Here is a 22,530-nt window from a genome sequence, read left to right as displayed (position 1 = left end):
CTCGGACAGACACAGCCAGCCAGCCAGGGACCCAGAGACACACATAGCTGTCTATAGGAGTGGTTGCGCCACTCAAAAACCTAGATGCCTCATTGGCCGCTGCAGTTCATTGGAGCGAAAGTATTGTTTGGTATGGAATGCTCGGCATGTTTTTTTTGTTTTGTTTTTTCAATGAATATATATATACAGTAAGAAAACAGCTTGTGCGAAACTCTCCCTTAACATGACCCCAAAGCTCTTGTAAACGTTGGGTCACAGCTGCTGAGATATATGGTAGGCTACCAGGCCTAATACTTAGCCCACTTGGTTTCAAGCGCAAATAACATTTTAATATATAATATCATATTGTCTATGTCCCTCAAAGTTATTTCTAATGGTTTGAGCCTCAATCACCACTCTGATATAATCAGTCCTTGTCATTTATTTCTGGACTTTGAAAGCAGTTTTAGCTGCAGTACCACAATCTCCTGAGGTGGTGGGGGTGCTGATATTACTTACGCCTGACACCCCTACTGGGGTATAGGCTGTCGACAAGGGTCCTCCAGAGTTCTCGGTCACTGGCATTCGTCTCTATCTGCGACCAGGTGCATCCCAGCCTCTTGGTGTCTGCCTGGAGATCCCGCCGCCAGCTGTTTTTGGGCCGGCCTCTGTTTCTCTTTCCCTGAGGGTTCCAAGTCAGAGCCTGTCTGGTGGTGTTTGATACTGGCTTGCGCAGTGTGTGCCCAATCCATCTTCTTTGTCCAATTTCTTCTGTTGTTTAGTTTTCATCCAGAGATCGTTGTTGGGTGCCGATATGCAGATTATTTAATATTTCAGTTATTATAATACTGATGCTAGATAAAACCAGGCTTGTTTCCATTCCATGCCAGCTTGGAAAATCAACAATGGTGGACATTATAAACAAAGTGGAAATGCAAATTTGGAACTGAAGACTTAACTGAAGAAGAGGAGGAACTAGAAAAAGTGCCCTTCTGGGCACAGGTCTCCACCAGGAGGATAGGAATGTTTAGGAGTAATATGAACATGTTTTTTGTTTGTTTGTTCCAATCTTTGCCAATCAGGATGGAATATGGGAAATGGTGCAGATCCGTGTTGATCGCACGCATGCACAATCCACCTGTTGGTGGCGCTATAACAGGCCAATGTGAAATGGGTGGGCTATATTCCTCAGCCTAGTAGGAAAGTGCATGAAAGATTTCACGTCAAATTGCATTTGCATTGCAATTGCGTTCATGATTTGAGGCTTTTTGTTCAAAACAGGCCAATCCTGCAAAATTTGAAAGCCAATGTTAGCCAATTAGGATGGAATATGAAATATCAGACACATCCGTCTTGAGCACATGACTATGGAGATACTGTGTAACGATTTGCGGGATTTTTGGACAAAATCCGGAGGAGTAATATCCAAAAATGTGTTTTACAAAAGTCGGCCTCCTGGTGGCGCTCTAAAAGCCAGATGTGAACTAGAGAGACTGTGTACCAATTTGCGCGATGTTTGGAAAAAATCTGTAGGTGTACTGTGCAAAAACTTGTTTTGCACAAAGCGGCCTCCTGGTGGCGCTATAACAGGCCGTTCTGGAAATTTTGGGGCAGAGGTTCATCGTTGGCATCCAGGGAGTGTGTGTGCAAAATTTGGCATCGACCGGGTTAACGGTGCCGGAGATTAGCTGCTCACAGACACACACACGGACGGACGGAGTGCAAAACATACTCTCCCCCCATGCCTTCGGCCTGGTGGAGACAATTACAGTATACAAAGTAGGGTGACATTGATGACATCATGATGAGGACAAAATCAGTTGAGCTGTTCCTGAGAGCAATTTCCATTAAAGCACCTATATGATATGAAAGCCTGATTGTTCAAAATTGGTTATTTGTGGGGATCGAAAACACATATGGGAGCCCCAAAAACACAAAAGAAATTGAAAAAGTTGAACTTTATATTCACGATGAAAGACATTTTAGGGACACTCTTGCCGTAACTTAGTCTCTGCCTATAGCTGTGTGTGACATTTGAAAAGGTTGAGAATGAGATAGCAGGAGAGGAAGCCAATTTGGTACTCCTGGCAATATTAGCAAGCACCTGTGCTCTTCTGGCTAACATTAGCACTCTCTGTTGTCTGTCTGTCTCCTGGAGCAGCTTACAACAATGGGAAAAAGATGCACTGTAGAAAGCATAACAATTTAAATAAAAAATAACTTTTTGGTAGAGAGAAATGTAGGGGAGCTAATTCTAAACCTTTCAGCAACCTAAGTAGTGATGAAATAAAACCCCTCTCTGATCTTCAATCTGATCTGCTCTACTCTATGACAAATCATAACAGACAAAGCACAGAAGGAGAAAAAGACAGAATGGTCAATGAAAGGCCTACCAACATTAGATTGAGCCAACCATTGAACAAGGCGGTCCAGGGTTTGGTTTGAAATGTTTTTTATTCACATTTAAAAATGTGCTCCTTGCAGCACATTCCTCCACCTATTCCAGCAAGACATCATGTCCCACTAAACTCACTTCCTGTCCTGTGGACAAATCTCAAATCTGTAGAAAAAGAAAAAGTTAAAATAAAAATCACAAAACCATAAAAACCAGAATGTTTGTGAAAGAAGCATTGATAAAAAGAGAAAACAGAGAACGCAGAAGATTCAAGGTGCTGTAAGTTAAAATCTCTGGTTAAAAAAAAAGTTACTTTTTAGAAAGTTCTAGCTCGATGTTCCGATCACTGCTATAGACTAAAATGTTTTTCCGTAACAGGGGTCTCTCTAGCTCTTTAGTAAACACAAAACATATTTTCACATACATTACAAATTTCATCCAATCAGGAGAGAGAACCCCCCCAAAGATCATGCAGCTTGTTCTCCAATTTTGTCTACTCATGTATTTGTTTCATCACATCCAATTGGACTTGTTTAGCCTGTATCCTGTACAAGTTCTTTCTCCTGATTGGATCAAATTGGTATTCCAATATTGGTATATTTTCTTCTTTTCTTCCCCGTTTAATATAAACAAGTGTTGGACAATCACTTTGATACAGCGGTCTTCAATGTAACCTACTAGCTGAAAGAGGGATGAAGCAGGGACCCCCACTAGATATTGTATAAAATAGTGTTTTCATAAACTTGTTTGACAGCACTATAATCAGTAAAGTGTAATTGAATGTTTTTCTATTAATATGTTGGATTCATGTTAATGTGTAGCCTGATTGTTAGACTGAAGCGTGAAGCTTGTCAGGCCACTCAGAGAGTAGGTGGGGTCTTCTATGGTCTGGAGCCAGGATACTTAATGTGTATTTTCAGATATTTAACCACTTAAATTAAAACCCTCAATACTTATTTTTCCCCCCCTCTACACCAAACCTCTTTGCCAAAAACAGCTGATCTGCGAGCTCACAACGTCTCGCAGCGCAATTGGGAGCTTGTAGATATGCTATTTTAGTATTTTGTCTAAAGTTCTCTTCAGAATACAGATGGTAAAATGTAAGATGTAAGATGTAAAAATAAATATCAAATCACACAAACATTCAGAAGCCCTGTGTAGTAACTCCGACCTGAAGCCCCTAATGATTGCTATGGGAAATAGAGCTACCGGTACTAAAACTTACAGCACTTTTAATTCATTCTTTAACTAAACCCATCTCCTGCTCTAACAGAGGTGTCATGTGCTATTTTTGTTGTAGGATCTCAGAGCAGGCACAATAGCAAGTCAAAGCGGCATTGCTTTCAAGTCAATCTCAATCAGCCTTAGAGGAGCTGAGACAACATGTCGTACCCACATGCAGGCATGAATCAGAGAATGAGTGAGAGGGGACTGGAGGGAAAGACATGGATTTTGGGCTTGGCTACCATAGTTATAATAGTCATAGATACCTCATTGGCCGCTTATGTTGATTGGAACGATGCATCGACGTGCCTGCCATATGAAGATGGGCAAGCCGTGCCTCCTAATGCATGTACACCCCATGTATGTCTATAGAGGGTATGCACGCGATATCATCATACCCGGAAGTTATGCTGGTACGCCTACTGATGGCAAAAAAACGACTGTCTGGCATTGACAGCCCATACATCCAAACAGAAAAGTCCCAGCTGATTGCATTAAATGACGTTAAACAACGTTAAACTCACTTTGCCACTCACTTTATGCATGCACGTACCCTCTATTGAAGCAGGAGGTAACTCCACAATTAAAATCATAAGTCGCTGAATTCTCAGCTGATTTTCAAGCGGTTTGGTTTGTTACAAATGCTAGCCATGTACTTATGTTGTGATATAGGATTCCTGGTTATATTTAAAATGTGGGTTTTTATATCAAAACACATTATCTTATGTAGCTAGTAACAGTTAGGGTTATAAAAGAAACATTGTAGTCTCAGGTAATGTACGACGCAGGCTGCAGGCAAATTTCTTGGCAAGTTGCCCCAGGAAATATGGTGGCCATGTTGACATAGGACTCAGTGGCCAAAGCAGTGTCTATGTATATCATGTCTATGGTTAAAACCACTTAAACCCTACTTAGTTGACGGGGATTCTATATTATACTGATCTCTGTAGGATTTTATTTTTTCTTCTTTTTGGTTCCTGCATGTCAGCAGCTTTCTTGTGATCTTACAGCACATGCTGAGGGGTGTTATGTGTGTATAAAATCCCAGGCACACTCTCCCAACACCCACCCTTTCTGTACTGTGTGCGTCTGTGTTGAACTGTTGATGAGTCGATGCGTGCACATTATGCACATGTATATGTTCAAAGTGTATGTTCTCTCCGTCTCCTATGGCTCCAAGCGACTGTTGGGTCTCTGCAGTGCCTGCTGTGTGGTTGGTTGGGTATAAATAGGAATATATAGATACCAACATGTTCAACAGACTCGACAACAGAGCCTGTTGAGGGTGGATGGAATGTATGTACACACTGAACAAAAGCACTCCCTCTCTCCGCAGTTCCAACAGCTCACTCACTCAGGGAAACGATGGGAATCGATGCACATGTTGGGAGACAGGATTGCAATATTTAATCTCCTTCTCTCTCTCTCAACTCAACTGTATTCTATACATCTATCCGTCCGTCCGTATGTAAGTCTGTACATAAGTCCATACATCCATTTTGTTCTGTCCATCGAGGAAAAAGACAGCAGTGAGCAAACAAAAGTAAAAAATAAAAGACATAAAACAATAAAGATAACACTAGGAGATAGAGGTCCTAAAAAGTAGAATTCCCTCTGGTGTTAACAGAAGGGCTTTGACAGCAGAACTCTTCCTCATTTACAACAACCATCTCCATCGTTAAAATCATCAGCATCCTCAGCAGACACCCCGTGGGTTTGACAAGTTTGTTGTTGGAGCTCGGCCGTGGCCTTGGCATCTCCATGCATGCGTGCGTGTTGTTGATGTGGTGGTCACTGGTACTGGAGGTAGTTTTTGAGGGTCTGCGGCAAGGGGAGTGTGTCGATGTGGTGGATGCGTTCCCTCCCCAGCGCCAGGCGTGCCACTCGTCTGCAGAGGTCCATGAGGGGCAGGGGCTCAGCTGTGAAGCACACCAAGAGAGACATAATGTTAGGATGGGTAAAGACATGGAACCTTGAAGCGGCATCCTTTGAATACTCAATTGCCAGGAGGAATAACGTCAAAGGGAAGTTCCATGAGATATGGGACTATTTTTATTTGTATATCAAAGGATTGTTGTAACATTTTGTATTTGTACATTACATATGATATAACCACGAGTGTCAACAACAGACAGTGTGGAGGGGTGTTGTCCAGGGGTTTTCTTTTTTTTGACTGCTAGGTGTGTTTTGTTTGTTTGTTTTTTCTTGTCTTTTTCTTTTGTGTAAGTCATGTGGATTTTGTATGCTTTATTTAAAATCATTAAAAAACTTTGATGACAAAAAATAAAAGACATGGAATCTAACCTATAGCGTCCCTGTTCTAGCCATGCATGTCAAACTAGGTGAACGCTCTGAAAAAGTACCGTATGCAAACATTCGGTTAAAATAAGCAAACATTTCCACATACTGCCTACCATGAGTATACTTGAAAAATGCGGAAGTGAAATTACTGCTGCCAAAGTGAAAACATGGTGAAACTGACTTACATGGCCAGTTAAGACTGATTTGAGGTTAGGAGACTTACATGGCCGGTTAAGGGCTAGGGCTAGAGTTAGGGTTAGTAATAGTCGGACAACGCGACCAACGCCACATCGGACAATGGTTGACAACAACATCAATATGTGGAAATGTCCATATATAAGGGCTGATGACGGAGATTAAATCCTCTGATAACATAAATAGGTGTTGATGTAAGCCAGTGTCTGCCCCCCCTGGAAGCACCATCTGCTTCAAAATCTCTCACACAACATTATAGACACCAGCTGTGAAGGAGGTACACACATTGCAGCAAAATGAACCCCCACAATTTACCACACCCACACACACACACAAACATCCAACCCGACCAAAGCAGTTGAAACGACTGAGACCGCCACCCTTGGAGCACACACTCTCTCTAGTGGTTCCCAATTTTGGGGCAATTGTTTTAACCCATTCTGACCGGGCACCCATTTTGGTGTCAGCATCATGTTATGCTTTAGCTATTTAAAAATAGCAGACCTACAAGCTCATATCGCGCCACCGAGTGGCGCGATACGAGCTTGTAGGTCTGCTATTTTTGAAAAATCGAAGAGCGACTGACATTTTTAGAATCTGATCTCAGGTCAGAATGGGTTCATCAGACCAGTGTGTGTCTGGCGGAAACCTCGTATGAATCTGATCTCAGGTCAGAATGGGTTCATCAGACCAGTGTGTGTCTGGCGGAAACCTCGTATGAATCTGATCTCAGGTCAGAATGGGTTAAAGGCACTTTTTCTGACACTTATGCAATCTGGGAACCCATCCGGAAAAGAATGAGAAACAGCGGCCTGTTTTCCTTTGAATTTTCCTCTGGGGGCGGTGCCAAACGTTGCGTAGCCCGTTTGCTCCACCTTAGGCCCTTGCTCTTTCAGTGGGGTGCCTAGGTTTTCATTCCCACTAACAGTGTATACACGTTCTGAATCTGTTCTTGAGAGATGACCTTTTACGATAGGGAAATTGATGATTAAATCTACCAACAGTCATTACACAACATAACCACACACTAAAATAGCGCCTGAAGCAAAGTGACTTACCGTCACCTTCTGCTTCCCTCCCTTTTCCCAGAAAGCCTTTTATTTTTACTAGCTATTTTGGGGTATTTTCTGACTTTATTTATAGTACAGTGAAGAGATGATAGGACATGTATGCAGCAAAAGGTGCAGGGTTCCTAGACATTTTCCATTTTAAATTTCCATATTTTTCCAGAATAATTTGTCCAAATTGCCGTAGCCGTGCAATGGTGTCAAGTGGCGAAAATAGCCAATATACAAGCTCACAACACATCACAATGCAACATATTGTGAGCTTGTAGATAGGCTATTAAATATATATAAAGAATTGCCTACAATGTCATTTCCAAAATAGCATGTTGAAATAAGTTAACACCTAAATCCAGGCAATGTTAGATTATGCAATGTTATTGAGTTTGTCATGTAAACTGAAACAGTATGCAGTGATGTTCATGTACAATTCACCAGTGAACTAGAAAAGACTAGTATAAACATTTTACTAAAGTATAAAGTAAGATATAAAACATACTTGTCCGCACTGTTTAACAAATAATTATAAAAAAGTAAACTAACTGAAACGGTCCTACCTAACGAAAGTTGTACAATCTTGTTTCTTTCAACTTAGATTTATTTCTAAAAGTCATTTTTATCATTTGCAGACCTTGAAAAAGTCATTAATGTTTTTATTTCATCTCGCTTAGACTATTGCAATTCACTATAATCAGTCTTCAACCTGTGCAAAACTCCGCAGCTAGAATACCAACAAGGTCTCGGAGGCAGGACCACAATTACACCAATCCTGGCTGCTCTACACTGGCTGCCAGTGACTTTTAGAGTTGATTTCAAAATTGTATTGATTACTTTTAAAGCCCTGCGAGGCCTGGCTCCCAGCTATATCTCAGATATGCTGAAACCATACAGGCCAGCATGCACCCTTAGATCCTCAGGTCTGGCCCTCTTGGAAGTTCCCTCCACTCGCCTGGTCACTATGGGCAAACCAGGCTTTTGCTGCCTGGGCACCCAGTCTCTGGAATGACCTACCTCTCGCTTTAAGGCTAGCTAACTCAGTGGCAACGTTCAAATCACATTTGAAAACATATTTGTACACTAAAGCCATTCCTTAGATGTATCATGTTGCTCTTTTTTTCCATGTCCATCTATGTATATGCCTTGGTTATATTATTGTCTTACACTGTCTATTTTTATAATATACAAAAATATCAGATCAATGTGAGATTGCAGATCAGCATTTGTTGTACAAAGAAATGCTCACCCCTTATCCCTAAACGTATTTGCCATATTTTAAAACAGTTCAACTAGCCAATCTAGATCGACAAGTTGTGAGCTTGTAGATCAGCTGTTTGAACAATTTAAAAAAAGTAAAAAATGGCAAAGGGGTAAGCGGTGTAGAAAGATATAGATGCATGTCACACACACACACACACACACACACACACACACACACACACACACACACACACACACACACACACACACACACACACACACACACACACACACACACACACACACACACACACACACACACACACACACACACACTTTTTAACCACTAAAGCAACCAATCCTCAAAAGCATTTTCCTGACCCTGTGAGCTCACCCTCTCCGTCTCCCTCATGAACAGAAGGCCTTGAGCGAGGAGCTGGTGTTTACAACTTCACATAGGGCCTGCGAGGCGCAGAGAAGCCTAGAGATGGATGCATCTAGCGATAGCCTAACAGCTCCCATCAATCAGACTCCCCTCGCCTACACAGCCCCCTGTAGCCTCCAATAAGAGTGGTTACCATGACAACCAGCTCCTCACACCTCTTTGTGTGATGTCACACATGATTTGCCTGTGTGTGTGTGTGTGTGCACGCGTGTTAAGTGAACAAGACAGGGTCTAATGACAGCGTTGTTCCCATGTGGATACTATACGTCTGTCTGTGTGTCCAGAGATCATCACATACTGCAGTCTATACGTCTGTCTGTGTGTCCAGAGATCATCACATACTGCAGTCTATACGTCTGTCTGTGTGTCCAGAGATCATCACGTACTGCAGTCTATACGTCTGTCTGTGTGTCCAGAGATCATCACATACTGCAGTCTATACGTCTGTCTGTGTGTCCAGAGATCATCACATACTGCAGTCTATACGTCTGTCTGTGTGTCCAGAGATCATCACATACTGCAGTCTATACGTCTGTCTGTGTGTCCAGCGATCATCACATACTGCAGTCTATACGTCTGTCTGTGTGTCCAGAGATCATCACATACTGCAGTCTATACTTCTGTCTGTGTGTCCAGAGATCATCACATACTGCAGTCTATACGTCTGTCTGTGTGTCCAGAGATCATCACATACTGCAGTCTATACGTCTGTCTGTGTGTCCAGAGATCATCAAATACTGGTATATTTTATACTTCAAATTTGGAGTCAGACTGACATCACAGGCTGGCCAGATGAAGGGCGAGTGCGCGAGATTCACATAATAATCAGTATGTTAGTTCTCAATTGGTGGTAAAGTACCGTATTCTGATTATATTTTCCAAGACACATTTGTGGAAAAAGAACATTGAATGTCAAATATTCTAGTCCCTGATTATAATACATCTTGGCTATCAGGTAATAGCTCGCCCAACTTTTTGAACCTTTACATGAAATAACCCTGATATTCTGATGCGATATATAATGTAAATGTATCATGGACACTGTCCGTCATTTATGATGTCTCTTAATTTGTTTAAGGTTGCACTGTTGATATATGGTGGCTATGTAGTCATGTTAGTTCACATGGTACAGACCAAGTTGTTGCACCCAGGGAAACCATAAAAGGGGTGACACACGTGTTTGTAGCATTCAACGCTGATGAAGACTTGAGGGTCGAAACGCGTTCGTTGTTGCTGCTCTGCAGCTACCATGCCAACTCTTATAAGAATAAATAAAAAGACAAAAAGTTCCGTGAGTGCTGGCGTTTTCTCTTTTAGAGATTACCTCTTTTAACCCACTTATAATACAACACTTTAGGATATTTCCTTTGGAAAAAAAAACATCTTATATTCAGGCCAATAGGGTAATCTTTTCTGACATGAGAACCTCGGTCTACTCTATAGCACAACAACCGCAGTGGCATACAATTAACTCCCATTGAATTCACTCCAAGGATGAAAAAATGGTCACCATTTCAACCATGTCAGAGCTTGTCAGAAGTTGCATCGTTCTCAAGTAGGCCGGTAGCCGACGGGCACGTACAGGTCTAGTAATAATAATAATAATAATAATAATAATACAAAATTCCAGGCCTGTATTGTGCTGACACTAGCTGGCTCTCCACGGCTGGGGTTGATGTGGTCGATAAGTGGTCCTGTCAAACAGTGGTGAAAGTCTGAGCAGAAAGAGCATCAGTTGTCACTCAACTGACCCAATTAGGACCTGATAGTACAATACTACAAAATGGTGTGTGGCTTTTAGAGAGTAGCCTCGGTCACAGCCTTACTTATCTCAGAAGAGAAAAGCCTGGTCACAACCTAAGGCAGAGAGTGTCAGGGCGGAACATCCATCAGATGTATTTCCCCCGGATAAGATCTTTTCGACCAATCACAACACTTGTTTCATACACGGAGAATAAAAAAGGATTTGCAAAGCGCCAAAGTAATTTTCTTGAGCGGCATTTCTGCCAAAATCCTGCTTCTTCCAAATTCCAGCAACATACTCTACATGCCCAGTGTGTGTGTGTGCGTGTATCCGTTTTGTGAGAGAGGAAATACATGCGATTGCGTGACTAAGCGGGGTAATTTAATTTAAACACTATGCAGTCACTTGCAGTGTGTGATATTGTGAAATGAGTGTAATTAAATAATTAGTCATTACAACTGTTAACACTCACCATATGTACAACAGGCACTGGAATAATGAATCCAACATTGTCAAGAAAGCACTCCCTGCTATGGTTTAATCAACTTTATGCTTCTTGTGTCTTGTCAGTTAATACATATTTCCAGCCATGACTTGTAACAGAACCGGTATGTATGTGCATGTGAGTGTGCATGTGCGTGCGTGTGTGCGTTTGCGTGTGTGTCAAATATCAAAATCCAAAGGGTGTCCTTCAGTGCACTAGGATTATGAAAAGGCAAACGGGTCATAAATTCAGCACAGCCTTGCATGTTCCCCAGAATCCCCACACGGAAAAAACTTGATTTACTTTTTCAACTTTGATATACTGAACAAGACAGGTTTATAATGAATCCTCGTTAACGAGCTGGAGGTGCTTCAGAGTAGGAAGCAAGCCAACAGTCCTTTTCTATGCCTGGGCCCAGTGATGGAGCTGTCCTTCCATCACTCAGCCTGTTCTCCAGCACTCTGCCTGCTGATGGTCAGAGTGATGGTCAGAGGACAGCTTGGGACAGCTTTATTGCACACTTAAAGGCCAGACAGAGTGTAGTCTACCACCACTAGGATCTGGTTAAGGATGAATGAGTGTTTGATGAGCTGCTGGTCTACAAGGAGCCCCGAAACAGGAAGACGCAAAGTTGGCAGACCCGGACACGAGTGACTAATTCCCATGCCAGTTGCCGTGGGCTCCCACGCGCCCACCCGCCTCCCCGCTCATCTGGCTGCGACCACGTGACAGACTGTATCAAATACTGTATGAATGAACGATACAGAGACACCTCCCCAACAATTTTGCCGATACGGTTTGTGTATTTTGGACCACTATTCTTTTTTTTGGTCAGATAGGTTTTTATTGAACAGATTATAAATTGTTACACAAACATATTTGATAGAAAACCAAAAATTAAAGAAAAAATACAAAGACAAAAAAGAGAAAGAAATCCCTCAACCCTCCCACCCATACTGCATACAGTGACACCGCATACTATAGAATAAGATTTGATAAGAATTGTTTCTACTCAGGTAATGGACAAGGGGCAGCCAAACCTTATCAAACTGTCTCTCCCTGTTTCTCAGGAAATACCTTAATTCTCTCAAGATGAAGTGTACTAGTCATTTCATTTAGCCAATGCTTAAATGCAGGAGCCTCCTCCTTTTTCCAGTGCGTCAAAAAATTTTTTTTTGCTGTAATCAAACCATATGAGAAGAGTTGTTTCTGTGCTCTCGTCAACATAGGCATGGAGTCTGACAAACCCATAATAATTAGTACAGGATCGGGGTCAATATGAATACTACAATATGAAATATCAGAGAGCGTCTCAAATATCTTAATCCAATATCTTTGAATCCGAGGGCAAAGGGGCGAAGCTGTGAAGAAGATTTGCATCTATTGCATTACATTTGTCACAGTGCAAAGAAATATCTGGGAATAGGTTATGTCATTTTAATTTGGAATAATGGAGTCTATGTATGACTCGAAACTGGATAAGGCAATGTCTGGAGTTGATAGAGCAGGCATTAACTTCTTCAAGGCTGTCTTCCCAGAGCTCGTCTGAAATTGAAGTCCCGAGCTCATTTTCCCATGCCAACGTAATAGCTGATGTAGCAGGTAGGTTTGCCACTTGAAATGATTCATAAAGATGTGACACCCTCACGTCTGGTTCTATATTATTAAGAAGGAACTTATCTAGGGATGAAGGTGTAGCTCTCTCAAAAGTGGGAGAAAAGTTACGGATGTAGTTCCTAACCTGTAGAAACCTAAAAAAGTTACTCCTAGGACCACAATTCTTATATGAGACGATTTAAGATGACCCCATGTTATTCTCCATAGAGAAAAACTTCAGTGAACCAGGGGATGAGCGATTGCGTCAGGACTTTGGCTCTATACTAATAGTATAAAAAATAGTATACCGCTTTACAAACGCCTATATCTATATTATAATTATTTAGCGCTTCAGCGATGCCTGGCTCAGCTGCCTGTCATGCGGCGGATTCATTTCCTTCTCTCTCCGCTAGCAGTTCACGCTGTCATCCCGACGAGAATGAGGAGGCGGGTGGGGAGCCCACGGGAACTGGCACGGGAATTAGTCACTCGCGACCCGGACAGGCAGATGGAGTGACACACACACATAAACACAATCTAATACATGAGGAGGGAATGAAGGAGTGGAGAGGATGAAGGAATGGAGGTGAATTTGGGACAGCAGAGCGTCGGTGAGTCTGCTCTCACTGAGGTGGGACAGGTGACAGGCCCATCTCTGACGCATGCACAGGCCACTTCACACAGACACCATAAGAGGCATGTGGTCCAATAAGTCTGTGTGTGTGTGTGTGTGTGTGTGTGTGTGTGTGTGTGTGTGTGTGTGTGTGTGTGTGTGTGTGCACACACACACGTGCAATATAAACAAGACCCACTTCTGTCTCGTTTGGAAATGTGGGCTGCAAAAGGTCCCATTTCACATCCTCCACTTCTCCGTTTGAACTCAGTACTCCTCTCTGGCGGCTGCTCCACCCTCCGAGAAGAGAGTGGAAGGCGATGGCAGGATTGTTGATTTCAAACTTTTCTTACCTAATAAATTAGCATACCAGTGTATCGGTGTTGCGTGTGACCTAGTTAAGATGTCAGTGTGTCTCCAAAGCAGCCCCGCATCATTGTCCCAGAGTGCGTATCAGGGAGCGCACAGAGAGGGTTGTGGGGAGAATATATTTGGAGATGAACAGAATGAGTTCAAAAATAACATGACATAAAGGAGGGAGTAGGGGAGGTGGGCAAGCCATCACTCTCCACTATAATTGGAAATTCTAGTGTCCAAATTGAATCGTCCACTTGTGGTGGAATGCAATTGCTCAGCGAACCAACTCAAAGGAGGGGGGGCAGGGGGTGTGTGTATGTGGAGTTGGGAGCAGGATAATATCTGACTCAACATTACCTGGCAGCACTGGGACAGATCAGAACACAGTCCGCTCCATATGGCTGGCCACTGTTCTCTAAGGAGGTTCCCTGTCCTCCTCCACTCGGGGCAGACAGGCTCCCCAGGACACTGAGGACAGTTTATATTGAGGACCAATCTCACACTAATTCCGGCGCACACGCACACACACACACACACACACACACACGATCTGCAAGCTTGCTGGCAGGCAGCTAAAACGACAGCGTAGCTTGCTCGTTTGTTAATTGTTAACTTGTTAATTTGTTCCACCTGTGTACTCTCTCAGAAGCGCATTGAAGTGGGCACAGGGCAAAAGCAAACCCTCCGTTACCGTGACCGTTTTGCTTAACAATGATCAGAGTTCACAGTTTTTTGGCAATATGCTATGTGATGCTCAGTGTTGTACCCGTTGTACTCGTTCATATTTAGGGTGAACGTGAACTGAACGTACTGTATTTCTGTTTGATGAACGTCATTGTGAACGCGTTCATTTCTGGCGTGTGTGAACGTCACTTTTTCGTTTTTCCCGTTCAACTTCGTTCAAGAGTGAGTGTTTCAATAGAGCCTTCCAGGCGAAATCCCCGGCACTAAAACACACCCTAAACATGCCTTAATATCTAGCGGAAAACCCACCAATAATTGTAATGGAGATATTGTAAACGTTGTCATTTTATTAATCCCAAAAGACTTCATTGGAATAAAGTCTGCGGTTTTATATGGCTATGGGCTGTGGCAATAATAATAATATACTAACTATAATAGTTCATTTTTTGGAACGATGAACTTTAGTTCAAATTTTTTAATGATGAACTATGAACGGAACTAGTTCCTTTTTAAAAATTTGAACTGTGAACTGAACTAGTTCCTAAAAAAAAAAGAACTTTCCCAACACTGGTGATACTAGACTAGAGAGTATATGCTAATATATTATGGCTGCTAAGAACGGTTTATGATCATGCTCGTGTGTGTGAGCTCCATCATGGCCCATAGCACTTACCCCACCCCCTTAGATAGCATTTCTGTAGACTTAGATAGCATTTGATACAGACTTATAGCATGTTATGTAGACAGCACTAGAATTGCATTGTATGTAGTCATAGCACGTCATAGTACATATGTATAGCATAGTAGTATAGATATATAGTTTATATGTATAGCTTCATTATATAGATATTCCACTGTTACTTTCTTAGCTTACGCATGTTTCTTGATAAATGTTTTTATGTGATGTATTCCCATGCTTTTTTGTTCTTGCTTAATGTAAATCGCTCTGGATTAAGAGCGTCTGCTAAATGCCTAAATTGTAAATTGTGTGAGTGTGTGTGTGAGTGAGTGTGAGTGTGAGTGTGAGTGTGAGTGTGAGTGTGAGTGTGTGTGTGTGTGTGTGTGTGTGTGTGTGTTTTTTCTTCTTATTTCTTCTCACAGGAATGCACTAGAAACATTTATTTTTTTTACATGCTCATATCGCATTCTCGCCGAGATATATTTTCGAGTTAATAAAAAAGGAAAACAATAATGTGTGAGACCCCCCCCCCCCAAATAAAAGAAATGCTGGCATCTATTGTGCACCCATCTCACCTGTATGATTAATAAAAATAATAAAATGTACTAAAATGTACTAAAAGTTGGAGCGATCTGTCTTTAGTCATATCACAGCCATAGACGGGGACAAATAAGAACGTTCCTGTGGCAAGGCCTCAGACACACAACAGCAAGCATGCTGCCCACCCAGCAAACACCAAACACTGTCTCCTTTTCACAGACAACACTAAGATAAACTGTTCCCACGGAAACTAACTGCCACATTTAGGCGTGTATGCACTGAACGGGTTTTGCCCAATTTATGTTTGGCCCAAATAGGGGGAGGGGGGTTGCTATGGTTGCAGAAAGATAGTAGAAAGAAACTAGGTGAGACAAACCACAATGAGCCACTGATTAAAGAAAACAAAAAATCATACAAAAAAAGATAAATGCATCCTCTCTTGCTGGCCTTGTTTAGATGTAAACCAGTTTGTCTGGGCAAACCATAATTTTGTATTCATTTCACACTACAGCGGGGTACATAAAAACTGAAAGGAGGTATGGTGTGCCTCAAGAGGAGTTAAGCTGTCAGGCATCTGGGGAGACGTCGAGCCAGAGGACTAAAGTGTTGAGTGATAGAAAGAGCGAGGCAGGATAAGAGCTGCATTAAAGCAAAGTGTTAAGGGACAATGCAGAGATGCAGCAGGGGGGGGGGGGGGGGGGATTCATAGTGTTACATAAATGTACATATACCCTCACACCTATCAGTAAGAGAGAGAATACAACCATCTGGTAGAAGGGCGAGAGAAGAACAAAATAATGTGAAAAGATTCTAAAGAGCAATAAAGTAACAAAAGAGCAAAAACATGGTGAGCGGCTAAAATAATTACAAGTTAGAACCATTCCAAAGTAGCTTCAAGAGGAAGTGTAGAATGCCGAGTTGTGGAAAAGGGTGCCAGTGACATCTTCAAGCATGCATATATGATACTATGATGATACTTTCATTCTTCAGATAGAGATTATGCATCATTACTGCAACATGGTACATGACTACATCATACAGGGATATGCCCTGTATGATACATGCCTGGCTGTATGACACATGCCTTGTTGCATACATGTGTTGGAACATCCTACACAGGCTCAATTGATTCCACATACTGTGCATACTGGGAAACATGTCATTATTAGTGAGGCAATACGGATATCACAACAAAGAATCACACAGAATTCTGTATGATGATGCCTTGGGGAGATAACGAAAGGGTGGGAAAGGGCAGTAGAAGCGATTTCTTGCTTGTGACTCTAGGAACACTAGATCAGAAGATGATGGTGTTTTCTGCCTGCTTCCTCCAAGCTTCATTAGTGACACAAAAAAAGAAAACAATTTGTACATTTGTCAAGGCTCATTTAGCCTATAAAGATGCTTACAATACAACAGACACTAAAACAAAAGGGTAGAGACAATTTGTAGGAAGAGGAAGGGAGAGAATTCTAACCTACATTTCTTTACCCACCAGCTTCATGCTTGTAATGCACAGCCAGTGAATGACTGTTAAACTGGCTGCCTTGTGTCTGTCAGATAAGTGTATTGATGTCACATAATTGACTGTGTGAGACACTAGATCAAATAAAATAAAACTTTTAAATCATCTTGGGTTCCACATGGGAATATGTTATGTTACATGGACAGATTTAGGACGATACCCACTCATTTTCAAAGTTAAGAATAGAGCATTTACATTTTATAACCACCTAACAGAAAGCAACCCAGACACGATCCACAAGAAAAACTCAAACCAGGGACGTAGCTGAACATTTTGTTGCCCTAATCGTAGGATATTTTTGCTTCCTTTTATTTTATTCCTCATGCAGATTGACTATTCTTGCTGTTTGCGAGGACGCAAACACATGGCCGCTCGTGACCATCGGGACTATGTTCCGATGTTTAGAGTACCAGTAGGTGCAAAAGTGGCACTGTTGTGCAATAAACAGAGAAACTAGCTTGTTTGATCCAGAAAATCTACTGAATGTACCACGTCACACACACACACATATGATTAAGGATTACTGTTATGGTAATCTCAAACTTCAAATCGCACACATCATAATTATTATTATTTGTTATTGTGTTTTGCTTTGGAAATGTATGTTTTCTCATGCTAATAAAGCTCCTTTGAATTGAATGTGTACATACTGTATGCAACAAAACAACATACAGATGCGCACGTGTCACAATCACACAAAAAAGTCTTATTTCCATTGTGGTCCTTTAAAGAGACTTCAGACTATCCCGCCATGCTTTTGGGGATTTTGTCAAATATGTGTCGTCTTGTACACCCCCTGAATGTAACCTTTTATCCTCCCTCTTTCTTTAAACAACAACGTGATCAAGGTGGTGTTCCATTATTCAATGACACCACCAGCAGAGAACAGAGAAGATCAGGGGGAAGATATTCTTTTTTTTTTGCCAATAAATTCATTCCAACTACTGTACACGACGTCCTGATCTCTGCCGTTCCTTGGATATGTGAGTTGCAAACTAACCTAAGAAATACAAGAAGTCAAATTACAGTGTGATACGAGTCAATGCAATGTTCTAATTGGCTTGGATGTCAGTTAAGTCCCCACTACTCCCCAGTATACGTAGAGTATCATGATCATGATGATTATAGGCAAAATTAAGTGAACATTCGGCGAAAATATACAAGCTCATAGCTTGAGCTTGTAGATCAGCTGTTTCTGCTATTTTCACTGTGCCAGAGCAGAGACATGGCATGCTACTGGAGAAATGTTGGAAAACGATGTGTGTTAAAGCAGCTTCCTGAGTAAACAAGGCTGCAGTCACTGAAACTGTGGGCTTTTTATAGATCAATGCAGGGCACAGAAAATAAGGTATAAAATAAATCACAGCATGCTATTTGCATCTCTCGCTTCCTCACTCACTTTATTCTCAAGCATGTTTTTAACCTAAATCTTATACATTTGACAAACAATTAAATCAGTCTTATTTATTTTAGTTCATTTAGTATTTGCAACTGAATTTGTTTATTTGAAACCGTGTGTTTTTTACGTGGACCCCAGGAAGACTAGCCGGTTGCTATGACACCAGCTAATGGGGATCCTTAATAGTCATTGCATCTTGCTCAGTGGTCGAAGCGACTAAACTTTCAGGATGAAATCCTTGCCGACTGGCAGTCTTCTTAGTATGGTTTAGTACTGTATCTGCTGGCTCCAGCTGAGATTGGTTGATTGCAATTGCTAACAGCAAAACCTATCACTACTGCTGTAGTTAGTGGGAATAAACACATAAGCACCCGGGAGGAAGTGGACTAAGAAAGGGGAGGAGCCAAACCAAGTTCCTGTTTCTTTCCCATAAAGTTTTCTCCCCCTTTTTACCGAATGGGTTCCCAGACTATATTGCATGTGTTACACGGTAGAGTTAGACACTGGCTATGTCTTCAAGCATGTGTTTACACAGTAGAGTTTCAGCACAAGCCCAACAGGGCCCGGTTTCACGCTGACCCTTTATGCTAATTGGTTGAGGTTGGGAACGTTCTCAGCACATCGCTGCATGCCTGGCTTACATCTCACAGTGGAGGTTCTCCCACCACCTCCAGCTCAACAGAGATAAAGGTGAGCTTGGTGGGGCCCATCCAAGATCTCACTATGCTTGTGTGTGACTCTGGGTATGTTCAGGCCCATTGAGTTCTAGTACACGGACGATAGAACCGAAAACATCTCCTCCTCACCCTTCATTTCTACATCTTATTGCCTCAATAGCCCTCTCCTGGTACTATAGCCATGGCTGTGTTGTTGAACTTTGGGTCGATTCAGCAGTTATCTGCCCTGGGGAAACACACAGCCTTGCCTCAGCACTTCTACATTATGAGCAGCAACCCCCCAAACACATTGGCCTGTTGTGAAGAAATGCCATCATAAAAAAGAAAAACATTGTGAAAGAATTACATGCCGACATCTGCCCCTTCTCATCTGCAACGCTGCATAAAAACACATGCAGACCTTGCAAGTCATTTATAGTTTATAATTTATAATTTATAGCCTTTATCGCCCCTGAAATGAAGCCCAATATGTGTACCTAGTCCTATGGCAAATACAACTGTACAAGAGTTCGGTGAATGCAAAATTTGGTATACCAGGGTATTTTTCATGAAGTTGCACGCAGAGTTCTGTTGATGAGGGAGTATGCTAAACTTCAACAGGATTAGGTGGAAATCCCTGGAATGAGAATGAGGAGTTCATTGGAAGAATATTGAATAGACATCCTCAGACAAGAAAAAGGGTGGGGGATGGGGGCAAGCTAGTGCACAGAACTTGCCAAGATTGAATAAAATAAAGAGGTTTTCTCTGTAAGCCATTTGGTTTGTAAGCCTGGGACACGATACGGCACATAACAATTCGATCTGTAGCGTGTTTGCATCCAGCATTTATACATTACACAAGCACAGGCAGATAGAGCACCATTTTGAAATATAAGACAAAATCTTTGCTCAACCCAAATGGACACGACTGAACAAGAGAACGCAAGATGCAGAAAATAACTAATTTTTTTCTCTCCTTTTCCCAGTTCTCTTCCAATGCAGCTCATACATCATTACAGTGCAACTAGATGACGTGTCATGTGTGTTGTACTTACGATCTAGTCCGTTAACGTAGCAGATAGAGACCTCACAGTGTCCCCACACGGCACTGACGACGGGGTACAGCCTCTTGCCCTTTAACCCCCTAAAGGCCACGCCCAGATACTGTCCATCCACCATAAAGCTCAGAGTGCCCTCGTCCATATCAAGGATCACCGTCAGAGAGTCCGGCAGCACAAACGACTCGTCTGCCTCTAGGAAACAGGGGTAGGTGGGCGGCGAGGTGGAAGCAGGCCGGTTTTTCCCGTCATGGTAGAGTCTGTTCCGGCCCAGGTCCCAGCCCCAGGATTCAGAGTCCGAGCCCACTAGGGCCGTGTAGCCTACCGAGTGTAAAGGGGCCTCAGCAGAGGCCACGCCAACCACGGCGTGAGTGCCTCTTTGCCTGGCTGGCCAGTGGATCTTCCACACATGGAGGCCCCGGGTGTAGCCCACCCTGCCCCGTATGCAGTCTGTGCTCTGTGCCACAGGGTGGCGGTGGAACGTCAGCTTGTCGTCCTCCTTAACAAAGACGTTGAGCGAGCGGTCGTCTGGGTTCCAGGCGTGGCGCAGCTGTGTCTCTGGGCTGGCCGGGGGCATGTCCAACAGCAGGTCCAGCCTGGGGGGGCGGCAGAAGTCCGGGCCACGCAGCTCGCGCCGTACTGGCCGGTACGAGGGCTCACCACGCACATCCACCGACTTGATGCTACCAGAGATCTTCTGGCCCATGGCTGGGCAGTTTCAGCAGGGATGGATGGAGGGGAGGGACAGGGGGAGAGGTGAAGCAAGGGTGATGATGGAGGGGTAGGTTCCACCGCTACCTCATGGACTCTGTGGCCACTAGGGGTGTCCTACCCGGAGAGACGCTGTCACACTCACAAGGTCTCTACCACAGAAAGAAGGCTCCTGAAACAAAGAAAAATAAAACATCACATACATGTATAGCGTAATTAGAATTTACCCAACCGTAGGTTGCACTGTGCAGTAAATCATAGACATAGGTGATCAATTTGCTCTTGCTGCAGGCAGTGATGTTGGCTATTTTCATCAGTTCATTACAGAGCTGGCTGCATGCTGTCGGATTTTACTGTCAGCAGGTAAATTATTTTAAACGTGGCTATTAAGATTAGCAATAATTTGATAAATGAACAGGTACATGAGTACAGACATTATCGGCAATACAAAATTGTACAATGTGTACATTGTAAAAACTCAGTGAACATTCAAGAAGCAACTAGAAAAAGTGCCCTTCTGGGCACAGGTCTCCACCAGGAGGATAGGAATATTTAGGAGTAATATAAACATGTTTTTTGTTTGTTTGTTCCAATCTTTGCCAATCAGGATGGAATATGGGAAATGGTGCAGATCCGTGTTGATGGCACGCATGCACAATCCACCTGTTGGTGGCGCTATAACAGGGCAATGTGAAATGGGTGGGCTATATTCCTCAGCCTAGTAGGAAAGTGCGTGAAAGATTTCACGTGAAATTGCACGCTGCGTTCATGATTTGAGGTTTTTTGTTCAAAACAGGCCAATCCTGCAAAATTTGAAAGCCAATGTTAGCCAATTAGGATGGAATATGAAATATCAGACACATCCGTCTTGAGCACATGACTATGGAGATACTGTGTAACGATTTGCGGGATTTTTGGACAAAATCTGTAGGTGTACTGTGCAAAAACTTGTTTTGCACAAAGCGGCCTCCTGGTGGCGCTATAACAGGCCGTTCTGGAAATTTTGGGGCAGAGGTTCATCGTTGGCATCCAGGGAGTGTGTGTGCAAAATGTGGCATCGACCGGGTTAACGGTGGCCGAGATTAGCTTCTAACGGACGGACGGACGGACACACGGACGGACGGACGGAGTGCAAAACATACTCTCTCCCCATGCCTTCGGCCTGGTGGAGACAATTAGGAGGCTAATATTTTATTTAAAAAAAGCTTAGCTCCTCGGCCAAGGGATTCTTCCCCTTAATCCAATGGAGTTAACAAGAGAGAGTGAGAACGCCCTTGGCTAATTCTGCAGCAGCTTCCATAAGGCTCCGGAAAAGAGGGAAGATGAGAAGGGAGAGAAAGGGGAGGATGAACTCCTCATGCACGCTTCTGAAGACAGAACACATTCCTCCCGACCTCCTCAGTTACAGTACCAACCCACACACACCCTCCCCAAAGGCATGTGTACAAATGTATTTCTGTCACTGGATACAGTGAAAACTGCTTTACAAACTAGGCGCCAAACATAAGCAAATGGAGGCATCTCTGCCAACCACACATTAACACATTCAGTAGACAGCCAAGAACATGCTACACCAAAATGGAAATAACTACAAGTCGTCTGCCCATACGGTTCTGCCTTGTCCCCTCTTGACCACCAAACTATTTCACTACTACCCCCCCCCCCCTCTTTCTCTCTCTGTGCC

At 42.8% G+C, this 22,530-nt stretch overlaps 1 protein-coding gene across 2 annotated transcripts in view; it reads right to left on the bottom strand.

Moving 5' to 3' along the window:
• Positions 1-2,414: 2,414 nt before the first annotated feature.
• Positions 2,415-22,530, bottom strand: part of LOC310864095 (SPRY domain-containing SOCS box protein 4-like) — a 56,343-nt gene continuing 36,227 nt past the window's right edge. For both annotated transcript variants that reach the window (XM_083772655.1, XM_083772656.1), the window contains 2 exons: positions 20,133-21,018; positions 2,415-5,517 (listed from right to left, as the gene is read on the bottom strand). In XM_083772655.1, the coding sequence (XP_083628781.1) occupies positions 5,390-5,517; positions 20,133-20,841 (837 nt within the window). In that variant the 5' untranslated portion in view covers positions 20,842-21,018 and the 3' untranslated portion in view covers positions 2,415-5,389. The remainder of the gene's footprint in view (positions 5,518-20,132; positions 21,019-22,530) is intronic.

The sequence above is a fragment of the Protomyctophum parallelum genome, assembly GCF_964188405.1.
Source record: "Protomyctophum parallelum genome assembly, chromosome: 9".
In the NCBI taxonomy this organism is placed as follows: domain Eukaryota; kingdom Metazoa; phylum Chordata; class Actinopteri; order Myctophiformes; family Myctophidae; genus Protomyctophum; species Protomyctophum parallelum.
The sequence above is the reverse complement of the archived record's forward strand: the minus strand, read 5'-3'. Positions and strand labels throughout refer to the sequence as shown.